Genomic DNA, 19226 nt, shown 5'->3' with positions numbered 1-19226 from the left:
TTCTATAGTGAGATTTCTTTTTTTTTAATAAATACTTCTAGTGAACAATGAGTGAGAACCCTGTTGACTCTGGAACAAAAATATGTATAAAAACTTCTGCTACTGGATTTCCTTCTATTCATTGTTTGTGGGTAATGTGTGATATACAGAAACATCAATTTTCTCAGTTCAGGACAGATGTCCCAGTTCCAGAGAGGGTATCCACTCTTATTAATTTTTTTATTAAACAAACATACATCCAGTAGTATATTTACATCATTTTCTGAAATAATTGTCTGATCCTGCACTAATTTATTTGCAGTAGCAGGACACACCATCTTACATTGTAAATCCAGCCTGCATACTGATAGACTGTCACAAGTCATGCTTTCCTTCTAATAGCTAAAAACACTAAAGCAGAATCTCATTCTTGCTTTCATTTGCTAGCTGCTTTTTACCACCTTTAATGCTCTACTTTTAGTTTCTTTTTTCCCTGTTAGAAATCACCTCTCAAATCAACTAAATGATCTAACACTTGCTTGCAAAAAGTTATTTAATTAAGGAGTGAATCCATGCTGAACATTCTGCAATGCACATAAGTATGTGAACTGCAGCTTTAGAAACAGTAAATTATTGACTGTAAATGAAACTTATGTTCTGTGAAAGAACTCCTCCTGAAGTTAAAAAAAAATTCCAAGTATCCCTTCCCTTCAGGAAAAACTCAGCACTTGGAATAATTTTAATGGATTTACTAGAAAACATTCCACTCACATAGAGTGTAATCATTTTTTCCTTTTACCCTTTATTTTTTTACATATTTACATTACTTAAAAACATGTGAGATCCATTCAAGCCATCTTTAAAAATACATTAGCAGATTTTTAAAACTGATCTTGCTGTTTTTAATTTGTAAAATTACAGAGTTTCAACAGAGGTAAGTTGTCATACATGTTTCCAAGCCCTTTATTATAGAAGGACAGCATTACAAACAAATCCATCTGCTGTGGTACCACTGTTCTCCACATCCATTACAAATAACATAAGTCAACATTTGTTCATCTGGATTTGTGTTTCTCACCCAAGCTGGAAGGAAGAGAGTTCCTCTGGCAATCATGGTGACAGTGCAATCAAATTTTTCACAGCGTCTGCATTTTATTTTGTTTGTCTGTGTGCCATTAATCACCTGTGGAAGCTGATGTTCCTGAACAGACGATTTTGTGTACAGAGCCCTGAGCTGTTTCAGTTCATCACTGGCCATTTCCATCACTGTCATCTCAGCAAAAGCCTTTGGGCTCAAAGTTCCTGAAAAAAGGTTATGCTTTAAGTGGCAGCTTTTAGGGTTCTTAAGGTTAGAGATTTTACTTCTGATGCAATTTTTATACTTTTTATCATTTTTAGCATGAAGAGCAAAAACATGTTCTTCAATTTCTTTAGCTAACTCTAGCCATTTAACAGTTTCTTCTTCATCCTTGGCAGAACCAATCAAAGCTTTGTAAAGAAGATCCACACATTTCCACCTCAGAGCTCTCATCAGGTCCTGCTGTAGACTGGCTTCGCTAACAACAGATTTAGAATTTTCATGAACACTGTACTGTTCCTCAGAAGAATGCTGATTAATACTGCCTTCTGCATTGTTATGTACCATATTTTTAACAGTTTGTGATGGGACCAAAGTGTTGGAACTAGTACCATCTAACGCCTCCTGCTGACATGGTCCTTCAGGTCCTTCAGACAGCAACTTTTCTGTAGGAACTACACTGAGATGCTCAATTTCTTCTTTCACATCCACAGAAACCGACTTTTTAACTTGCAATGACTGAGCACAGTTATTCTTGTAAAGTGTTTTCCACTTCGACAATAACTGCTTTGCTTTCTTTTTCAACTCTCCTGAAGGGCAGCTCTTGAGTACTCTATATACAGCCTTGGTAACTTCTGTCCCCTGGAGATATTCTACAGTCATATCAACATCTGCAAGTTCTTTAAGATGATCCTCAATATCTTGCAAATTGTTCTCAGACAGCAGGGTTTCAATACAATGGGCTCTGTGTACAATATCTTTCAGATCAGATATTTTTAAACCTAGAAACAAACAAAAATATCATCACCTTTCCAACAATTACAACATTAATTCACCTCCTGTATATTCACACAAGATCTTCTTTTAATTTTATGCTATTTTATACTATTTTGTTTGTATCTATCACTGGGTTTCCCATAATTTTCTTAAAAACACCATTCTGGTTCCTACATGTCCCTCAACTGTTCACTTGCTGTGCAAGAGATCATCTCTTTCAGAAGTCTCTCCTTACAGCTATCAGAGAAGCAAGTCAGAGACTGAGGTCCCATTGCTGCCCTTCCCTTGCTAGCTCTGGCATCATATTACAGATGGATTATCAAGATGGGGCAGCTCAAAAACAATGACACCTGCAGGGTTTCAAAACACTGACATCTACAAACTTTGAAAATTCTCAAAGGTTAAAGACAGATCCCTCTATATTTTCTTGCAGCTGTAGCATTATTAAAGCATGCTCCCATATATTCTCACACATAAAGGAAAATCAAAGGGGGTCTTCAGAATGCGGAATCTCATGGTTTCAATAGTATTTCCTTTTGATTCCTTTTCATTAAGCCCTTTGATTAAAAAATGTTCAGTGCATTGTTAGTGAAAATTCACATGCAAAAAATAATTTTATATTCCTAACAGTATTCTTCTTACTGATAAGGAGAATCAAATGTAGAATGCAGAAATGAATGGTGTGTTCTAAGTGTTGTGTTCTTTTCCACAGTTAGTCTTCTAAGTTTATGCACAAAATCCTTGTTTTGTCTGAAATTGCATCCATCCTGATTCTACTCCAGAAAAACTCCTCTGCCTGGCAGAGACAAGGCCAGCTACACACATCCCTATGGGAAGAAGTCACAAGCTGGTTACTTGCAGCATCAATGTTTCCATGATGAACACTCCTGAGAACAGGGGTAGGGAAGGGACAAGAGATACAGCTGGGTGAGATACACTGTTGTTTCTATGACCACCACCAGCTAACTTGTCCTTTACATGACCAAAACAAGTTCAAACTTTAGGTAGGACCTCAGAGCTCCACAAAAGAGAAGAACAGAGAGGACAAGTCTTCATTTTTTTCGATAGGAACAGAACCAACCCATCCTCCAGAGTAAATGTTCTGAGCATTCCCTTAAGCTGTATTTAAACACTTGTCTTACATTCTGAAGTCCTGCAAAACCTCAATAATGGCGATTTCAGAAACCAATTTATTACTCAAGAAGTTTCAAACTCAGAGAAACAGGATCCAGTTTTCACATACTTAAGTTGAGCCCTCTGCATCCTGACACTAAAAAGAATGTCAGTGCATCCACTGCTCTGTTCTGCTACAGGAACACAGAGGCTGTGAACAGAAGGAAGAGCTTTGTCATGTAGGAGAGCCAAGATACAGCAAGAACAGTTCCCTGTCTCCAGAGTACCCAGAGGAAGAAACTTGTAATTACTGATGCCATGGTAATACTGCAGTGTATTTTCTAGCCAAAGCTCACTGGGAACCCAAGTATAGCAAGCCTGAGTCCTCCCCTGCTCAGACTCCTGTTCTTTGAACTCTGATGTTTCTGTTATAAATCAGATAGAACAGTAAGTTGGGAGAAGCCCCAAAACCTTTTGAAGCGAATGCAAGTGTGTCACAGAAATCAAGCTGCAATTCCAAATGGAAAATTATTCTACCACTTGAGGGAGCTGTGGCATAGCAAACCCATGAAATCTTGTGAAATGTGCATGAAAAACTCCAGCCTCTGAAGAAAAAAGATAAAATGACTACGCTATGAACTTTAGTAGACTTCACATTTTTAAGGTACATATTTGCCTAATTTTGGCAAACAAACCATGCAGAGTCCATAGATGCTGGGATACAGACAGGAGGGAAAGAGTAATCCCTTATCCAGTTACTATCTGTACACTGTGCTTTGATTTTTTTTTAAATTTGGAATTTGACTGCTTTTCTACCTGATTTAATGCAATTTGACAAATGCTGCTGAGCAAATATTTATAAAATTAACTGAATCGAACTCAGTCAGCACTGTTCTGCAGTTCAGCAGTGTTCCTGATTCTAAGAGACAAGAAATCTGAGAAAGACTAGTTTTTTTCCTAAGTTACAAAATGAATCATGCATCTCTGTTAAGGTGGAGCTGTAAGAAAAAGAAAGAACAAATGATAGTGTCACAATTTTGTGCAGTAGAAAACAAACACCCTCAACCCTCCCACAACAGCACAGGGCATTTCAGTTTAGCACTGACAGAATCACAGAATGGTTTGGGCTGAAAGGGGCCTTAAAGAACACCTAGTTCCAACCCCCCTGCAATGGGCAGGGATGCCATTTACTAGACTTGGCTGCTCAGAGACCCATCTAACTGAATACTCCCAAGGATGTGGCAGCCACATCTTCTCTGGGCAACCTGTTCTAGTGCCTCATCACCCTCTGCATAAAGAATTTCTTCCTAATATCTAATATAAATCTGCCCTCTGTCAATCTAAAACCATCCACATTTGGTCTGGCACTATCTACCCATATAAAAAGTCCCTCTCTCTCCTTTTTATAAAGACCCTGCAGTACTGGAAGGCCACAGTAAAGCCTCCTCAAAGCCTCCTCTTCTCCAGGCTGACCAAGTCCAGCTCTCTCAGCCTGCCTTTATGGGAGAGGGATTTCAGCTCTCTGAGCATCTTTGTGGTCCTCCTTTGGTCCTGCTCTAACAAGTCCATGTTTATCTGGTGCTGGACCCCACACCTGGATGCAGCACTCCTGGTGGGGTCTCATGAGGGCAAAGTAGAGGGGGAGAATCTCCTCCCTTGACCTGCTGGCTGGGCTGCTTTGGATGCAGCCCAGGGTGCCATGGGCCTTCTGGGCTGCAAGCACGCACTGCTGGCTCATGTGCAGCTCTTCATCCACAGGAGCCCCCAAGCCCTTCTCTGCAGGGCTGCTCTCAGTGACTTCCTCTCCCAGTCTGTGCTCATGTCTGGGACTGCCCTGACTCAGGTGCAGCACCTTACCCTCAGGCTTGTTGAACCTCAGGAGGTGCTCACAGGCCCAACTCCTCAAGTTTGTCCAGGTTCCCCTGGATGGCATCTTGTCCTGCTGTGGTATCATCTGCAAACTTGCTGAGGGTGCACCAATCCCATTGCCCATGTCACTGATGAAAATATTAAAGGGTGCCAGTCCCATGAGAGTCCCATGGACTCACTCACCACCAGCCTCTACCTAGACATAGAGCCACTGACCACAACTCCTTGGCTGCATCCATCCAGCGACTCCACATCCACTGAATATGAATGAGTCCATCCATAAAACCCATGTCTCTCCAATCTGGAGATAAGGATGTCATGAGGGACTATAACAAAGGCCTTACAGAAGTCTAGATAGATGACATTGGTCAGTCTTCCCTTGTCAACCCTTGCTATCACTCTATCATAGAATGCCACCACTGGCTACCTTGAATTGCCCCCCTATCTCTTATGTGCCTTAGCACATCTTCCAGGAGGCTTTCCTAGGCACAGAGGTGAGCCTCACCAGTCTGTAGTTCCCTGGATCTTTCTTTCTCTCCTTCTTAAAAATGGAAGCGACATTTCCCTTTTTCCAGTCACCAGGGACTTCACCTAACTGCTATGACTTTCCAAATACGCATGAGAACATCAGTTTGAATTCCAAGCTACACTGAAGGTTACAAGGCTCATATTTACAGTGAGACTCTGTAATGCTGTGCTGATGAGGCACTTTCTTGCCAAATCATTACAAGCTCTCACTCTGACTGCACGGTATAATGAGTCACTTGTGTGTACAAGAATAAATGATGACAATCAATAAAAACCTTGTAAGCCAGTTTTCTTCCAAAAAAAAAAAACCAAAAAACCAAAAAAAACCACATCAGGCTACCTCAGGTTTAAAATATGGCCATCGTGTAATAATACCAAGTTGAATCAGAACATTTTTAAACAGTAAAATGACTAAGTAAGAGAAAATCAACCAACAAACTAACAAACAAAAAACACAACCCAGGCCAAGACACTTGCTGTTAAGTGTAAATTCAGTCCCTGGGAAAAACACTGCCGCCTCCAAAAGCATTTGGGATAAATGCTTTGTCTTTGCTTTACACCTTATCTTGTACAAAGCCATTGTCCATTTTGTCTTAACCCTGAAAAACCAAGACAAACTCAGAATGCATCCAAGCAAGTGTGAATGAATGTCTTCGAAGGGTGAATACCTGTCCTTTTCTCCCTCATCCCAACCTCCACTGCAGGTGAGATTTTCTCCAAGAAATCCTGTGCAATTGGAAAAAAAATCCAGATCACAGCCCAGATAAGAATCAGAAGACAAGTACTCCTAACATTGTGTCCTGGTGTCCTTTGGGGTAGAGTTAATTTCCTTCACAGTGGCTTGCATGGGGCTGTGCTCTGGATTTGTGCTGAACACAGGCTGATAATATGGAGATGTTTTTATTATTGCTGAGCAGGGCTTACACAGAGCCAAGGCCTTTTCTGCCTTTCCTACTGCCTTGCTGGCAAGGAAGTTGGGGGTGCATGGGAGACTGGGAGGAGAGACACAGCTGGGACAGGTGACCCCAACTGACCAAAGGATATTCCAGACCATCTGACATCATGCTCAGTGTATAAAGTAGGGGAAAGAAAAAGGAAGAGGGGGACAGTCAGAGTGATGGAGTTTGTCTTCCCAAGTCTCTGGTAGTCTCTGACACATGGTAGGCTCTTCTGGAGATGTCTGAAGACCTGCCTGCCCATGGGAAGTAGTGAATGAATTCCTGGTTTTGCTTTGCTTATGTGTGCAGCTTTTACTTTTCCTATTAAACTGTGTTTATCTCAACCCAGGAGTTTTCTGTTTTTTACCTTTCCCATTCTCTCCCCAGTCCCACTGCTGGGGCTGTGAGTGAGAGGCTTTGTGGGACCTGGGGTTAAACCATGACACAGGGGAATAAATGTTCTGCAAACATTGTGTTAAAAATGTTAATGCTACAGCAGAGATGGTGCATAGCATAGTCCTAGAAACAACAGCTTACTTTGGGCAACCTAAATCCCAGATAAAAAATGAAAATTACTGAATGCTATTTTAAATTCAAGAGCCCAAGCAGAAATCAGAGAATTCTCTCAGCCAGCCTCCAACCCCAGAAACATTTTTTTATCCTATCTACAGTGGGAGAGCAGATATCAACTGTGGGATCTCAGCACCTCAGGACTGATGTGCCGAGTCACCAGGACCACCCTTGGGGGTCTCGGAGGTCCTGGAATGTTGCCAGGGGTGTCGGTGGCTGGACTTTGATCCTACACGGGAGACGACACCTGTATGAGGATGGGAGGATTTCACTGGGGTAAATGGTGAAGGGATAAGTTAATTAGAGTGTGAAACACAGGGTTTAGAATTTCTGTACAGGGGGGTCTAGAGAAGTAAGATGGAGGAATTGGGGCGTGTCCTGTCCTTCTTCTTCTTAGCCTCCATCTTCTGTGGTGATGGTGGCACTTTGGGATTGGTCCTTACTGGGAGTGCACTGGTCAATAAGGGTGAAAGGTATTGGGGGAAATAGGTAAATATTGTATACGTAGTTTTGAGTATAAAGATAGGTGACCGCCCCGGGGGCTCTCAGTGTGCTCATGGCTGGCTGCTGTGCAGACCTCTGTCGGGCCGAGAGAAAATCTTTTAGATAAAAAACTAATAAACACTGGAGACCGAGAAAAAACCTGAAGACTCTTCTCGTCCTTTGGAGCGCGGGCTGCCCAAGGCCATCCCGAGCCTTTCCAGGCCATAAAACAGCCGAGAAAGAGATAAGTGGCGTCCCTGGGTGGGCTTGAACCACCAACCTTTTGGTTAATTTCCAGCTGTCCATGGCCACTGACATCTCACTGACCAAGAGTCACCTCTCACTCACAGATTCAGAAGCACTAGAGTACACAGTACTAATATGGAGAAGTAGCTTTGTTCAGCACGTTTTACATCAGTGACTGCTTGAACTACAGCACTCTTAACTAATCTGGAGCTAAACTGTCTCCACCCTGTGTTTCTCTCAGTGAAATCATTCTCCCACAGCTTTCATCCCAAATTAGCAAGTTTGAAGAGGAGAGATGGTAGAGTGTATTCCATTCATGCGAAGATGCACAGAGTATCCCCTTTTCAAGGCCAATTTTTAATCCTTATTTGGAGTTGCTTCTTCTAGACCCCTCAATGTTTAATTAAATTCTTATATACTTAAAAAAATAATTAAACAATCAATAGAGCACATAATGAAATTCTCAAGCCTCAGGGATCAATCCCAATGCAGAGCTGTCAGCACATTTTTTCTAGTAAGATCAAACATGCATGGACTTAATGAGATAGGAAAAGCTGTTGTCCTTACCAGACCGCTTAGCCACTGGCTTCATTTGACACCAGTATGTAAGACAGAGCTCACGAAAAGGTTCAATATATTACAGCTACACCAGATAAATTAAACCCTGACTTGTTCCATGGCAAAAGCAAAATGAGAAAATACTTTACAAATTGAACAGCTACAGCTGCTTTGAGTTCTAGGATGCTCTGCTGATGTTGGAGAGGATGCACATCCCAGCAGACATTACCTTGCTAAGGGCTCCTTTTAATAACTTCATTTACAGTTAAACTGATTCACTCTGGAAGATATTTCAGCTTTTCCTATATCCTGTCTTCCTAACCATGTGAATTTTTCTACTGAATGAAGCAGCTAACTACTTGGAACACTGAAAATGTTACAAGCAATGCATTATTCCACTGATATGAAATCTTTATTTTTATTGATATTGTTGACATTGTTATTAAAATTTTATGGAGTTAAAAAAAATTACAAAATTTACTTTTAACAAGTTACAGGTTACAAGTGTCAAGTGGAGATATTAGCTAACCTCTTCCACAACTGGACAGATACACAGACTCACAACACATTCTAATAAATTACGATTCAGGGGGCAATAATAAAATGTATATATATAGTTCTGAGAGATTTGTCATCAACAGTTTTATTGGCAATTATGTATAAATAAAGTGGGTGTCTATTTGCTTTAAAATTTGTACCATTTCACATAAAGAAACACTTGCAGGGTTTCTCTAAGGTACAACCAGATTATTTTTCAATATTAAATAACTTTAGTCTAAAATCCATTTCCTAGTTTGGACACAAGGTCCAGAAATGTTCCATGGAGCTCCCTGGTTTTTCAAATTTTCATGACAAAGCCTTGTCAAAGCTGGCAGAGGAATCCCTTTTCTCTCAGCCACTTTCAACTATGTCAGTATGAGGTACTAGCTGGGGCTTCAAGCAAGTCAAAAGTCAGGCCTTTGACACACAGGGCACATTTTCTAAACATGAACTCCTATTTTGGCCTCAAGTGACAATAGATAGGAAAAGAAGTGTGTTGAATGGAACTTCAGCAGATGACTGAGACATGACTTAATGCTGCTACAGTAAGGTTTATCATGAGATTCAGCCTTTTGTGCAGCTGCACACAGTTTTCAACAAACCATACAGTAACTTTAGTGATTATATATTAACAGAGTCTCCTGCAAGCTAAAGAGTACAGCTTATCATCTGCATAAAAATCCAAGCTTCTGGAAAACCCGGCATTTTCCCAACACATCTCTATCATGAAGAGCAAAACTAAAGCTGAGCCAAGCAGAAAATGCTAATATCAATCCTTTAACATCACCTGGCTCAGTACTGAACCAAAACTTCACTGTGTGAAAGAGTTCTTTGCACTTTATGAAATTACTGCTTCATTTCCTAACATTCACGTTTCTTTAACAGTAACAGATTTTAGAACAAAAAAGAACTGTTGTTACATCTGACAGACAACATGAACAATGTTTCACCATTTTCCCACAGCAAGAGGCTACTATAAACATTCTCCCTCACTCAAGAAACATACCTGGCAATAGAAATATGATCTAAGTTGATTTGTGTAATCATTTATTAAATAACTACTTTTATGCAATATAGTTTAGACTCCTAACTGTTCATCTGGACGGATGCAAATGTTCATATCCATATTTCCAATCACTTCAGACAGCAAACTAGCCAAAAAACTTCAGGAAGGCCATGATACCTCCAAGTAGAAGCCAGTTTCTTCAACATACTTTAACTGTATTGCCTTATACAGGTAACAGTTGCAGTTCATTGGTTCATTGTAAATTTGGGATTGTATCACTCAGCGGCTCCGCTCCCTCTACTCAATGTCTGTGCACAAGAAGCATTTGCAACATTGTCTCCCTAAGACTGGGATATCACAATTCAAAATTCCTAGTACACTGAGAGTGGCTTATACACTATGATGCTCTTAGAAGGAAAAAAAAAGGAAACCGTTCAGCATTTCTTATGAATTTGTAAGTCTCTAGTTTTCCCATCTTTCCACTGCAGACAAAATGATTGGGAGTTTACACCCTTTTTAAAAAGGAAAGGTTACAGTCTTATGTACAACATGGCTCCAGCAGCCAGTACTTCAAAAAAAATTCTGACTTTCACATGTTCTATTATACAGTCTTCTACAATGACTGAAAATTCTTTCCCTGTTTCCCTATACAGACATTACCTTTCATGTTCATTCTTGGCTTTACAGCTTTCCTCCACTATTTTGTAACTTCGTCTTAAATTTTTTGTTCATTTACCCAAGGAGAATTAGCACTTTTTAAACCTACAGAGAAGAAGAACATATTGTGAGCTGCAGGTTTAACATTGGCTTTTAAGTGAGAGATCTCATCAAACTTTCTTCCATCTATTTTTTAGTCTCCATAAATGTTGTTTATATCCTTTTGCAGACGTACCTATTTGAAACCTGGACAACCTCAATGTAAACAAAGCTTTCCTGAGGTGGATCACACTTCCTTCTTTCACTGAGCTCTGCACTGGGGCACAGAAGTCCAACAAAACAGACTGTCTTGAAAACAGGAGCCTAAATCAGTAAGTAAAAATGTACTTAAAACTTATTTGTTAACAAAGCACATTTGTTAACTTAATACTTCAGAATAAAAATATGAATAATTTTGGAGAGAAATAAGCAATGCTTTCTCTTGAAGACATTTCCTTGACAAAATAGCTTTAAAGATTATTCTTTATCACATACAGCTAGCAAGGAATTAAATTCTAGCACACTACAAGCAAAGGTAAATGTTTAGTTTGCAATGTCTTTTTATGGAAAATTGTGCTGACAAATTCATATAAGTAATGTATGAACATGAAAGTAATAAAAACATGCTTTATGAACTTCTGCAAGCTTTTCATCATTTGTCAGATGAACACCATCTTTTCATTGCTTTAACATTAATTTTTTTAGTTAAGTCTTGGCTCTACACTATCGCTATTTATCATTCCATTGCTGGGGCCATACTTAGATTAAATATCACTGTTGTTGTTTTACAGGTTTTCCACTGAAAAATTATAAAACTTTTTTCCTTTAAAAATAAATCCTTTGTATGCAAGAGAGTACATATGCTCTTGAAAAGACCATCCATCCTGAATGGATAAAGTGTATGATTTAAACAAGTGGTATTTGTAAAATATTATTAGTGTCTGCTGACATTCCTTATGCTAAAATATGAACACTTAAAAGTGAAAGTACATAATTTCTTAATACTTTAGAGTCTTGATCAAAGACCCATGATGTACTGGTTCAAGCAAAGGGTGAAATACACTTGAAATGAAATAGATTTTTATATATTTAACTATTAAAATAATACTACATTTAAAAGCATGAACTTTAACTCCTTTCTATATTTATGCCGGCATATGTCTTATTTCAAGACATCAATGCTGCATGGAGACCAATATAAAAAATACATAAAGAATTCCTATAATAGCACCATTACAGATATACATCCTGCAGCTTCCAATCCAAGGCCAGCCTCTTCTGTGAGCGGAATTACAGCCACTTTCGATATAAATCAGAAGGGAGGTTACAGCAGCTGGGAGCAGCTGGAATTTGGAATCAGCTCACATTCTCTTGGTGCTAAAGCCAGCCACAAGTGACAGCTTGTCTGGCCGAGGCTGGGGGTCAGGCTCATGCCACCAGCGGCTGAGAATCCCCACTGGAACCTCCATGTTGGTCAGCAGCCCATGAAACCTGGGGAGATCAGCCTGCAAATGTGCCCGGAAACCTGCGGGAGATCAGCCTGCATATCTGCCCGTGGTCGCTTCCCAGGAAACAGGTGGGCCCATGCACGCTTTAACTGTGACCCAGAATGCCACGGGTACGCTAACTCTGTGGGGTTTTCTCCAAATTCTTCATTAAAACGTCACAAAATCATAGAGCTAATTAGGTTGGAGAAGATCTGAGATCATCAAGTCCAACCTATGACTGAACATCACCTGTCAACCAGACCACGATACTGAGTGCCACGTCCTCAAACACCTCCAGGACCGGTGACTCCACCGCCTCCCTGGGCGGTCCATTCCATCTAATCACCCTGGTGAAGAAATTCTTCCTGATGTCCAAGCTAAACCTCACCTGGCTCTTCACACCCGTTCCTGCCACACACCCCCATACCCGTCTAGCTTAATTCTGACGGGGGCGAAATGCTGCCCCGCACAGCCGGGGCAGGAGGAAAAGCAAGCACAGCCCTACCTACCAAACCCCCGCTTCTCAGGGCGCTGTTCCCCGTTCCCCTCGGTCCCGAGTGCCAGCCGGTGCTCGCACCGTGCTGAAGGGCAAACCCGGGCTGCGGAGCACCTGGGCCGTTGGTGCCTCCTGCCACTTTTCCCTGGCCTCACCGCCAAGACAAGAACGGCGGCTCCCCGGGCACTACTGAGGCGGGGAAGCCGCCCTCCTGCTGCCCCCGGCGAAACACACAGCGCTGCTCCCGCAGGCCCCGTGCCCCGGCAGCCCGGCTGGCGCCCTCACCTCCGCAGCGGGGCCCGACATGGCGCCGCCCGCTCGCTTCCTGCTGCGCCGCCATCTCCGGGCCCGGGCGGCTGCGCGCTGCTCCCGCTGCTGCCGGGGCGCCGGCGGACACCGGGCTGGGCAACGTCGCTGCGGGCGCGGGCTGTGTCGGAAAGAGAAACCACTTCCCGGTGTAGCAGGAATATCAGTACCACGTCCCGGTGTACCAGGAATACAGGTACCAAGTACCGTTGTACCAGCGCGGCCCGCAGGACTAGGGAAGCGATTCTTCCCCTGTACTCGGCACCGCTGAGGCCGCCTTGACTACCGTGCCCACTTCTGGGCGCCTCACTCCAGAGAGGGCACTGAGGTGCTGGAGTGTAGCTATGATATTTTCTGAAAAATCCTTTCCTTAGGATTTTTTCTCCTGAGAAACTGAGTGGCCTCAGGAACAAAATGTAAACAATGGTTATCTGCTGCTGTGGAATGCAACAGGTGCATCTGTGATTGGTCTCATGTGGTTGTTTCTAATTAATGGCCAATCACAGTCAGGTGGCTTGGACTCCCTGTCAGAGACGCAAGCCTTTGTTTTTCATTCCTTCTTTTTCTATTCTTAGCTAGCCTTTTGATGAAATCCTTTCTTCTATTCTTTTAGTATAGTTTTAATATAATATATATCATAAAATAATAAATCAAGCCTTCTGAAACATGGAGTCAGATCCTCGTCTCTTCCCTCATCCTAAGACCCCTGTGAACACCGTCACACTGGAGCCTGTCTGGAGAAGGGTTGGGAGCACATGTCCGATGGGAAGAGGCCGAGGGAGCCGGGGTTGTTGGGCTGAGAGAAAAGGGGGCTTGGGGGTGACCTTATCACTGTCTGCAACCACGTGACAGGAGATTGTAGCCAGCTGTGGATTGGTCTCTTCTCCCACCAACTAGTGGCAGGATGGGAGGATATCACCTCAAGCTGTGCCAGAAGAGGTTTAGTTGGACATTAGGAAGAATTTCTTCACAGAACGAGTGACTAGATGCTGGAATGGAGTGCCCAGGCAGGTGGCAGTCACCATACCTGGAGGTGTTAAGGAAAGTCTGGATGTGGCACTCAGTGCCATGTTCTGGCTGACAGGGGTTGCTGGGTCAGGGCTTGGACTTGCTGGTCTCAGAGGTCTTTTCCAAGCTAAATATTCCTGTGAATCTGCTGTGGGATGTGAATTCCCTGAGGGCTCCTGTGCTGTCCCCGGGGCTGCCGCAGGGTGAAAAATCTCCCGAGAAGGCAGCAGCCATGGAAATAATTTGCTGTCCCATGCAGCCTCCTGTGTGAGGGCACAGTTTCCACAGAGGCTGCCAGCTGTTTTGGGCATGGATCTGGCACATGACGTGGACACCATGATACTGCCCTGTGGCCCCTGTGCAGGGCATGACCTTCCTTTGGTACCTCTCTGCATGGCTGGGGGAGCCCCACCATGCTCCTCTCAGCCCTAAGATGAATGAAAAATAAATTATTTTAAACTTTAACTTCAGTCGTGATATGGTCCTTCCCAAGCAAAATGGCTTGGAAAGGCAGTGTAACACACAAGGTAAATGAGTATCAGACCTAAGGCTAACACAGAACAGCAACAACAAAATGTCGGTTTCTCGGCTGTTTAGGTGACCTGGAAAGGCCCGGGGTGGCCTTGGACAGCCCACACTTCAAAGGACGAGAAGAGGCTCCAGATCTTTTCTCGGTCTCGGTGTTTATTAATTGTTTATCTAAAAGATTTTCTCTTGGCCCGACAGAGGTCTGCTCAGCAGCCAGCCATGAGCACACTGAGAGCCCCCGGGGCGGTCACCTATCTTTATACTCAAAGTTACGTATACAATATTTATCATTTTTCCCCAATACCTTTTACCCTTATTAACCAGTGCACTTTTAGTAATAACCAATCCCAAAGTGCCAACATCACCACAGAAGATGGAGGCCGAGAAGAAGAAGAAGAAGAAGAGGACACGCCCCAATTCCTCCATCTTACTTCTTTAGACCCCCCTGTACAGAAATCCTAAACCCTGTGTCTTACACTCTAATTAACTTATCCCTTCACCATTCACCCCAGTGAAATCCTCCCATCCTCATACAGGTGTCGTCTCCCTTGTAGCATCAAAGTCCAGCCACCAGACACTTCTGGCAACATTCCAGGACTCCCGAGCCCCCCAAGGGTGGTCTCGGTCACTCTGCACATCAGTCCTGAGGTGCTGAGATCCCACACAAAAAAAAAAAGTTGTAAAACTTCCTATTTTCAATATAGTACTGTGTTACTTTTGGTATAACCAACTAATATTTTGGATACTAAATGGAGCTATTAATATACACAGAGAAAGAAAATAAATATAAAATTTTACAAGGTTACAGCTTTTTGATATGATGAAGTCTGCTGGAAATGTCTGCTTATGCAGTAAACGCCTAAAAGTAAATATAATTTAGTCAAAGTAAAGGTATTTGTTATTGCCTTTGTTGTAGTGCTTTCCTCTTTTACATGTATTTCCTCTTTCATGTATTTCACATAGATGTTCAAAATGATTTTTTAAGAGATTACTACTTCCAGAATTTTGGCTCTACAGCAAATCTATAGATGATGCTAGGGTGTATACTCCAATACAGTAAAATGCTGGTATGATTTTTTGATACATATTTGTGTCTTTATTCAGTAATGAGGTCTGTGTTGCCCTCTGCTGTCAGTAATCTGATTTTACCTACTTGAAGGCACTAAATATGTTTTGGCAAGAATATAATGTACTGCAGACCTCTTTTTCCTTATTTTGACATAATGTACATCACCATTACTAACCACACAGGGAATGCTCTTGCATTGTTGTATAGGATGTAAAAAAACTAGATAAACAATTTATTAAATGATTGTAGTGAACTGCTTTATCAGTGCTCATCACTGAGTGATCTCAGACCTTTCCTTGCTAGTGCTGCAGTGGTTGCATTATACACTGATTGCTAATGCTGTTCAATTCTTCACTCACAGTGTGTGCCAGACTCATGAATTCATCAGGGATTGAACATGTGATACAATGAGTAAGCTGAATGCCATAGTTACACTTCCTTTTTGCCTTCTCTTTGTGTCTGACAGAGCAAAAAAATATGTGTGACAAAACCTGTGCCAAAGAGTTTATGAAACAAGAGATCAAGAATTTGAAGCATGTGTCCAGAAATGGCACAGTAATGTACTAGCAGAACAGGATCAGAACCTTCCAGCTTCAAACGTGGCCTGTCATCCAGTGGCCTGTGTTACATATTTTGAAGTATTTCTGCAGCCTACATGTGTCAGCAATTCAGCAGCAGCTCTTATTGCAGTATCCAGGAGTTTGCAGTTTCATTTCAGTTTGGGGCTCCAAGGCTTTAAATGCCAGTTTTGTTTAATCATTCTGTACCTGTGTGATTATGAGAACAGTACATATTGGATTCCTTATGTCCTCAGCTGAAAGTGCCTTGCCTACTACAGAGGCACAGAGCTCCCTATTACAGCGACCTGAGGAGGTCGCTTGGGGTGAGAGAAGGACGAGAATCTTGTTTCTTGATCAGAAGGCTAGATTTATTGATATATGATATATAATACATTATTACTATACTAAAAAGAATAAGGAGAGAAGTTGCAGAGGCTTGCTAAGCTAAGCTAAGAATAGAAAGAATCTATAACAAAGTTGTGTCCAGGGACTCTGTCCCCAGCTTGCTCCTGTGATTGGCCCTTAATTATAAACACATGGAACATGAACCAATCACAGATGCATCCTATTGCATTTCACAGCAGCTGATAATCATTGTTTACATTCTTCTTCTGGGGCCCTTGCTTCCCAGAAGATGCACTATCCCAAAGAAAGGATTTCTATGAAAAAATGTCTGCGACAGCTCCCTTGGCAGGAAGGCAAAACAAGCATGGCTTTTCCCTTGTGATTAGCTCTCCTTTGAGATGGGATCAAAACTGGGGATGCCTCTCCTGGAGACTGGTTTCTCCCTCAAGGGACTCTTTGGGCATCTCCATTAAATTGTCTTTGATCCAATGAATAAGGGATCATTATTCCAGTTTCCCATTTATAGAACAGATGCAATAATCCTTTCTCAAATATTAAAATTATACACTCAGTAAATTTATACTTATATGTATATATGTGTAATGATATATGTGTATGTCTTTATATGGTTTTCCAGGATAATATCAGTGTTACTATAACAGTGATGACTTCCTTGAAACTTCAGTACTGGCTGTGATAAGTATCTGCATTTCTAGAAACATAGGCTTCTATTCAACAGATGGAGATATTCTGCCAGCTGGAAAGTATTGAGTATCCAGAGAACTATTTGGAAAAATGTTGGTCCATCATAAGGTTTCTGTAGAGAAGAGTATATGCCTCAAACAAGCCTCTGTAATTTGTTTTGGTTCTTTTTTAATAAAGCAATTGTTATTTTTAAAGAAAAAAAAACCCAACAAAACCAAATACATGGATATAATTCATTCATAATTTTAAAAAATATTTTTACTTTATTTTTAAAATTGTGTCCTATTTTAATGTCATAGTAGGATCTATGACATTCATTTTGTGGTCCACCACTGTAATTCTTCATTAAGAGCTTTCTTCAGTTTAAGATTTCTTTGTTTAAATATTATCTTGTCAATTAGTCTCAATTTATATTTATTTTAGAGTTTCCAGAAAAAAGCCAAAATTTAGAAATGTGATTCTGTTCTTGAAAAGGCTCCCTACGGTCTACTAGCAAATGAGGAAAAAAACCCCAAAACCATAATATGAACCAAGAAGCAAAGTGTTAGAATTAAATTAAATTAAATTAAATTAAATTAAATTAAATTAAATTAAATTAAATTAAAAACACCAAAGTGTTTTGAACAGTCATCTCCATCTATCCTTAATGATATGCAGAAGTGAATCCTATATAAATGTCATATTCTGAAAATCCAAGAATTGGGCCATACTTTGGGACTCAGATTTCATTTCATGAGAGCACTTTCAATCACAGCATTTGAAGTTTGTTGGTTCACACAAAGAGTGACTTCTTGGGTGGCTGTTCATTTCAAGAGTGACTTTCACATTTTCAGGCTGTGATCGAGTTCTGAGAGGGAGGTGGATGAGGCCCTGGATTTCCTTAGGCTGGTGTTGAACTGATGCAACTTCTGTGTGATGAGATAAAGGCTCCAGCACTGAGCAGTGGATGAGTTTGAGCAGTAATGCTCCTCATGCTGTTTATTTCCATGGCTTGAGATTCCTGTGCATTTTATGTAACACTGGAATGTGCTGAATTTAGGATTATGAGGATGATGCACATAAAGTTAACTGGGTAGTGTGGTTGAGAGATATTTCCCATGTGTTTCCTGGCTCTTCCTCCTGGCAGGAGTTCCAGTACATGGTGGGGGTATCGTACCCCCTGGAAGACCTGAAATTGAATTGCCAGGAGGATTATGAAGAAATTCTGCCAGAGTCAGTGGAGTGTTATGAAGCCATCTGAGTAACTTGCTTAGTTAAGCACTGAAGAATACTTCATTTGAGGGAAATTGAGATAAGCAGCTCTCTCTGTGTTTCTGTTTCTGCTATGCATAGGCAGTGAACCAGTCTGGTGTTGATGAGCCAAATATGAATTTGTTGTGGCACCCCTGGGGTTGTTTATTACACCCAGTGGTCTTGAAATAGTTACATCTGAAGGAACCAGCAAGAAGATCAACTACAAAGTGATCCTGTGTTCCAGCACTACACAGCTTGGTGGACTGCAATGCCAGTACTGAAATATGAGAAAAATATATTGGATCTTTTTCAGTGCAAGTGAGTTTCCAGAAGAAAATTCAGTCACCCTCAGATAATTTTCCTTAGAGGTATTAGCTAATTTGGAGGCACTGACAATATTGATGTAAAGTAGATTGATTATTTTTTCTAATTCCATTACTTGTGGTGACCCACAGTTAATTTTCATATCCCATTTGCTTGCACAGTCACTCAGTATCACAATACTCTTTGCAGCCACCTTTCAATTTAACTCTCTTGAACCATAAAGGCAAACATCATTATCTTGCTATTCACACCTTCACGTGCATTTTCAATAGTGCACATACTTGAGCCAGTCTACAAGCGCCCCCTTGCCTCTACAAAGGGTGACTATTCAAAAATCTTGGCAATTTCAAAGAAGACAAAGAAAATTAAGACTCCCATATATTTACATTCTGGTCACGAAGGTGATACTAATCATTAACTCACTGTAAGTGGCTTAACATGTGGCTTTCTTGAGTATTTCTACATTATCTGTTCTAGCATTGTTAAAATCAGCTGTTAACATTACTTAGTTTAGAATAAAATTAATGCTTGAGAGAAGGATAATTTTTTTCTGGGTGATTTTGAA

General features: G+C 41.2%; 1 protein-coding gene across 3 annotated transcripts; it reads right to left on the bottom strand.

The window, feature by feature from the left end:
* Nucleotides 1–783: 783 nt before the first annotated feature.
* TCEANC (transcription elongation factor A N-terminal and central domain containing) lies at nt 784–12968 on the bottom strand. 3 transcript variants are annotated; one of them, XM_058822833.1, is made up of 4 exons: nt 12869–12966; nt 10797–10924; nt 10565–10666; nt 784–2058 (listed from the first exon to the last, which is right to left on the bottom strand). In XM_058822833.1, exons 3-4 carry the CDS (start codon nt 10575–10577, stop codon nt 962–964), a joined length of 1110 nt encoding a protein of 369 aa, XP_058678816.1. In that variant the 5' UTR covers nt 10578–10666; nt 10797–10924; nt 12869–12966; the 3' UTR covers nt 784–961. The 3 variants fall into 3 exon arrangements, with proteins under 3 accessions (XP_058678816.1, XP_058678824.1, XP_058678809.1); XM_058822841.1 differs by lacking the exons at nt 10797–10924; nt 12869–12966 and adding an exon at nt 12597–12759; XM_058822826.1 differs by lacking the exons at nt 10565–10666; nt 10797–10924 and having other exon boundaries at nt 12869–12968.
* Between the last annotated feature and the right edge of the window lie 6258 nt (nt 12969–19226).

The sequence above is a fragment of the Ammospiza caudacuta genome, chromosome 2 (genome assembly GCF_027887145.1).
Source record: "Ammospiza caudacuta isolate bAmmCau1 chromosome 2, bAmmCau1.pri, whole genome shotgun sequence".
Taxonomy (NCBI): Eukaryota; Metazoa; Chordata; class Aves; order Passeriformes; family Passerellidae; genus Ammospiza; species Ammospiza caudacuta.
This window is presented reverse-complemented; position numbering and strand designations above follow the sequence as displayed.

Bases quoted from the DNA above. Each gene is read 5' to 3' on its own strand.
- TCEANC (XM_058822826.1), bottom strand. From the start codon at position 12,923: ATGGCGGCGCAGCAGGAAGCGAGCGGGCGGCGCCATGTCGGGCCCCGC. The intron at 2,059-12,868 runs GTGAGGGCGCCA...GTTTGTTTCTAG, and splicing joins TGTCGGGCCCCGCTGCGGAG to GTTTAAAAATATCTGATCTG.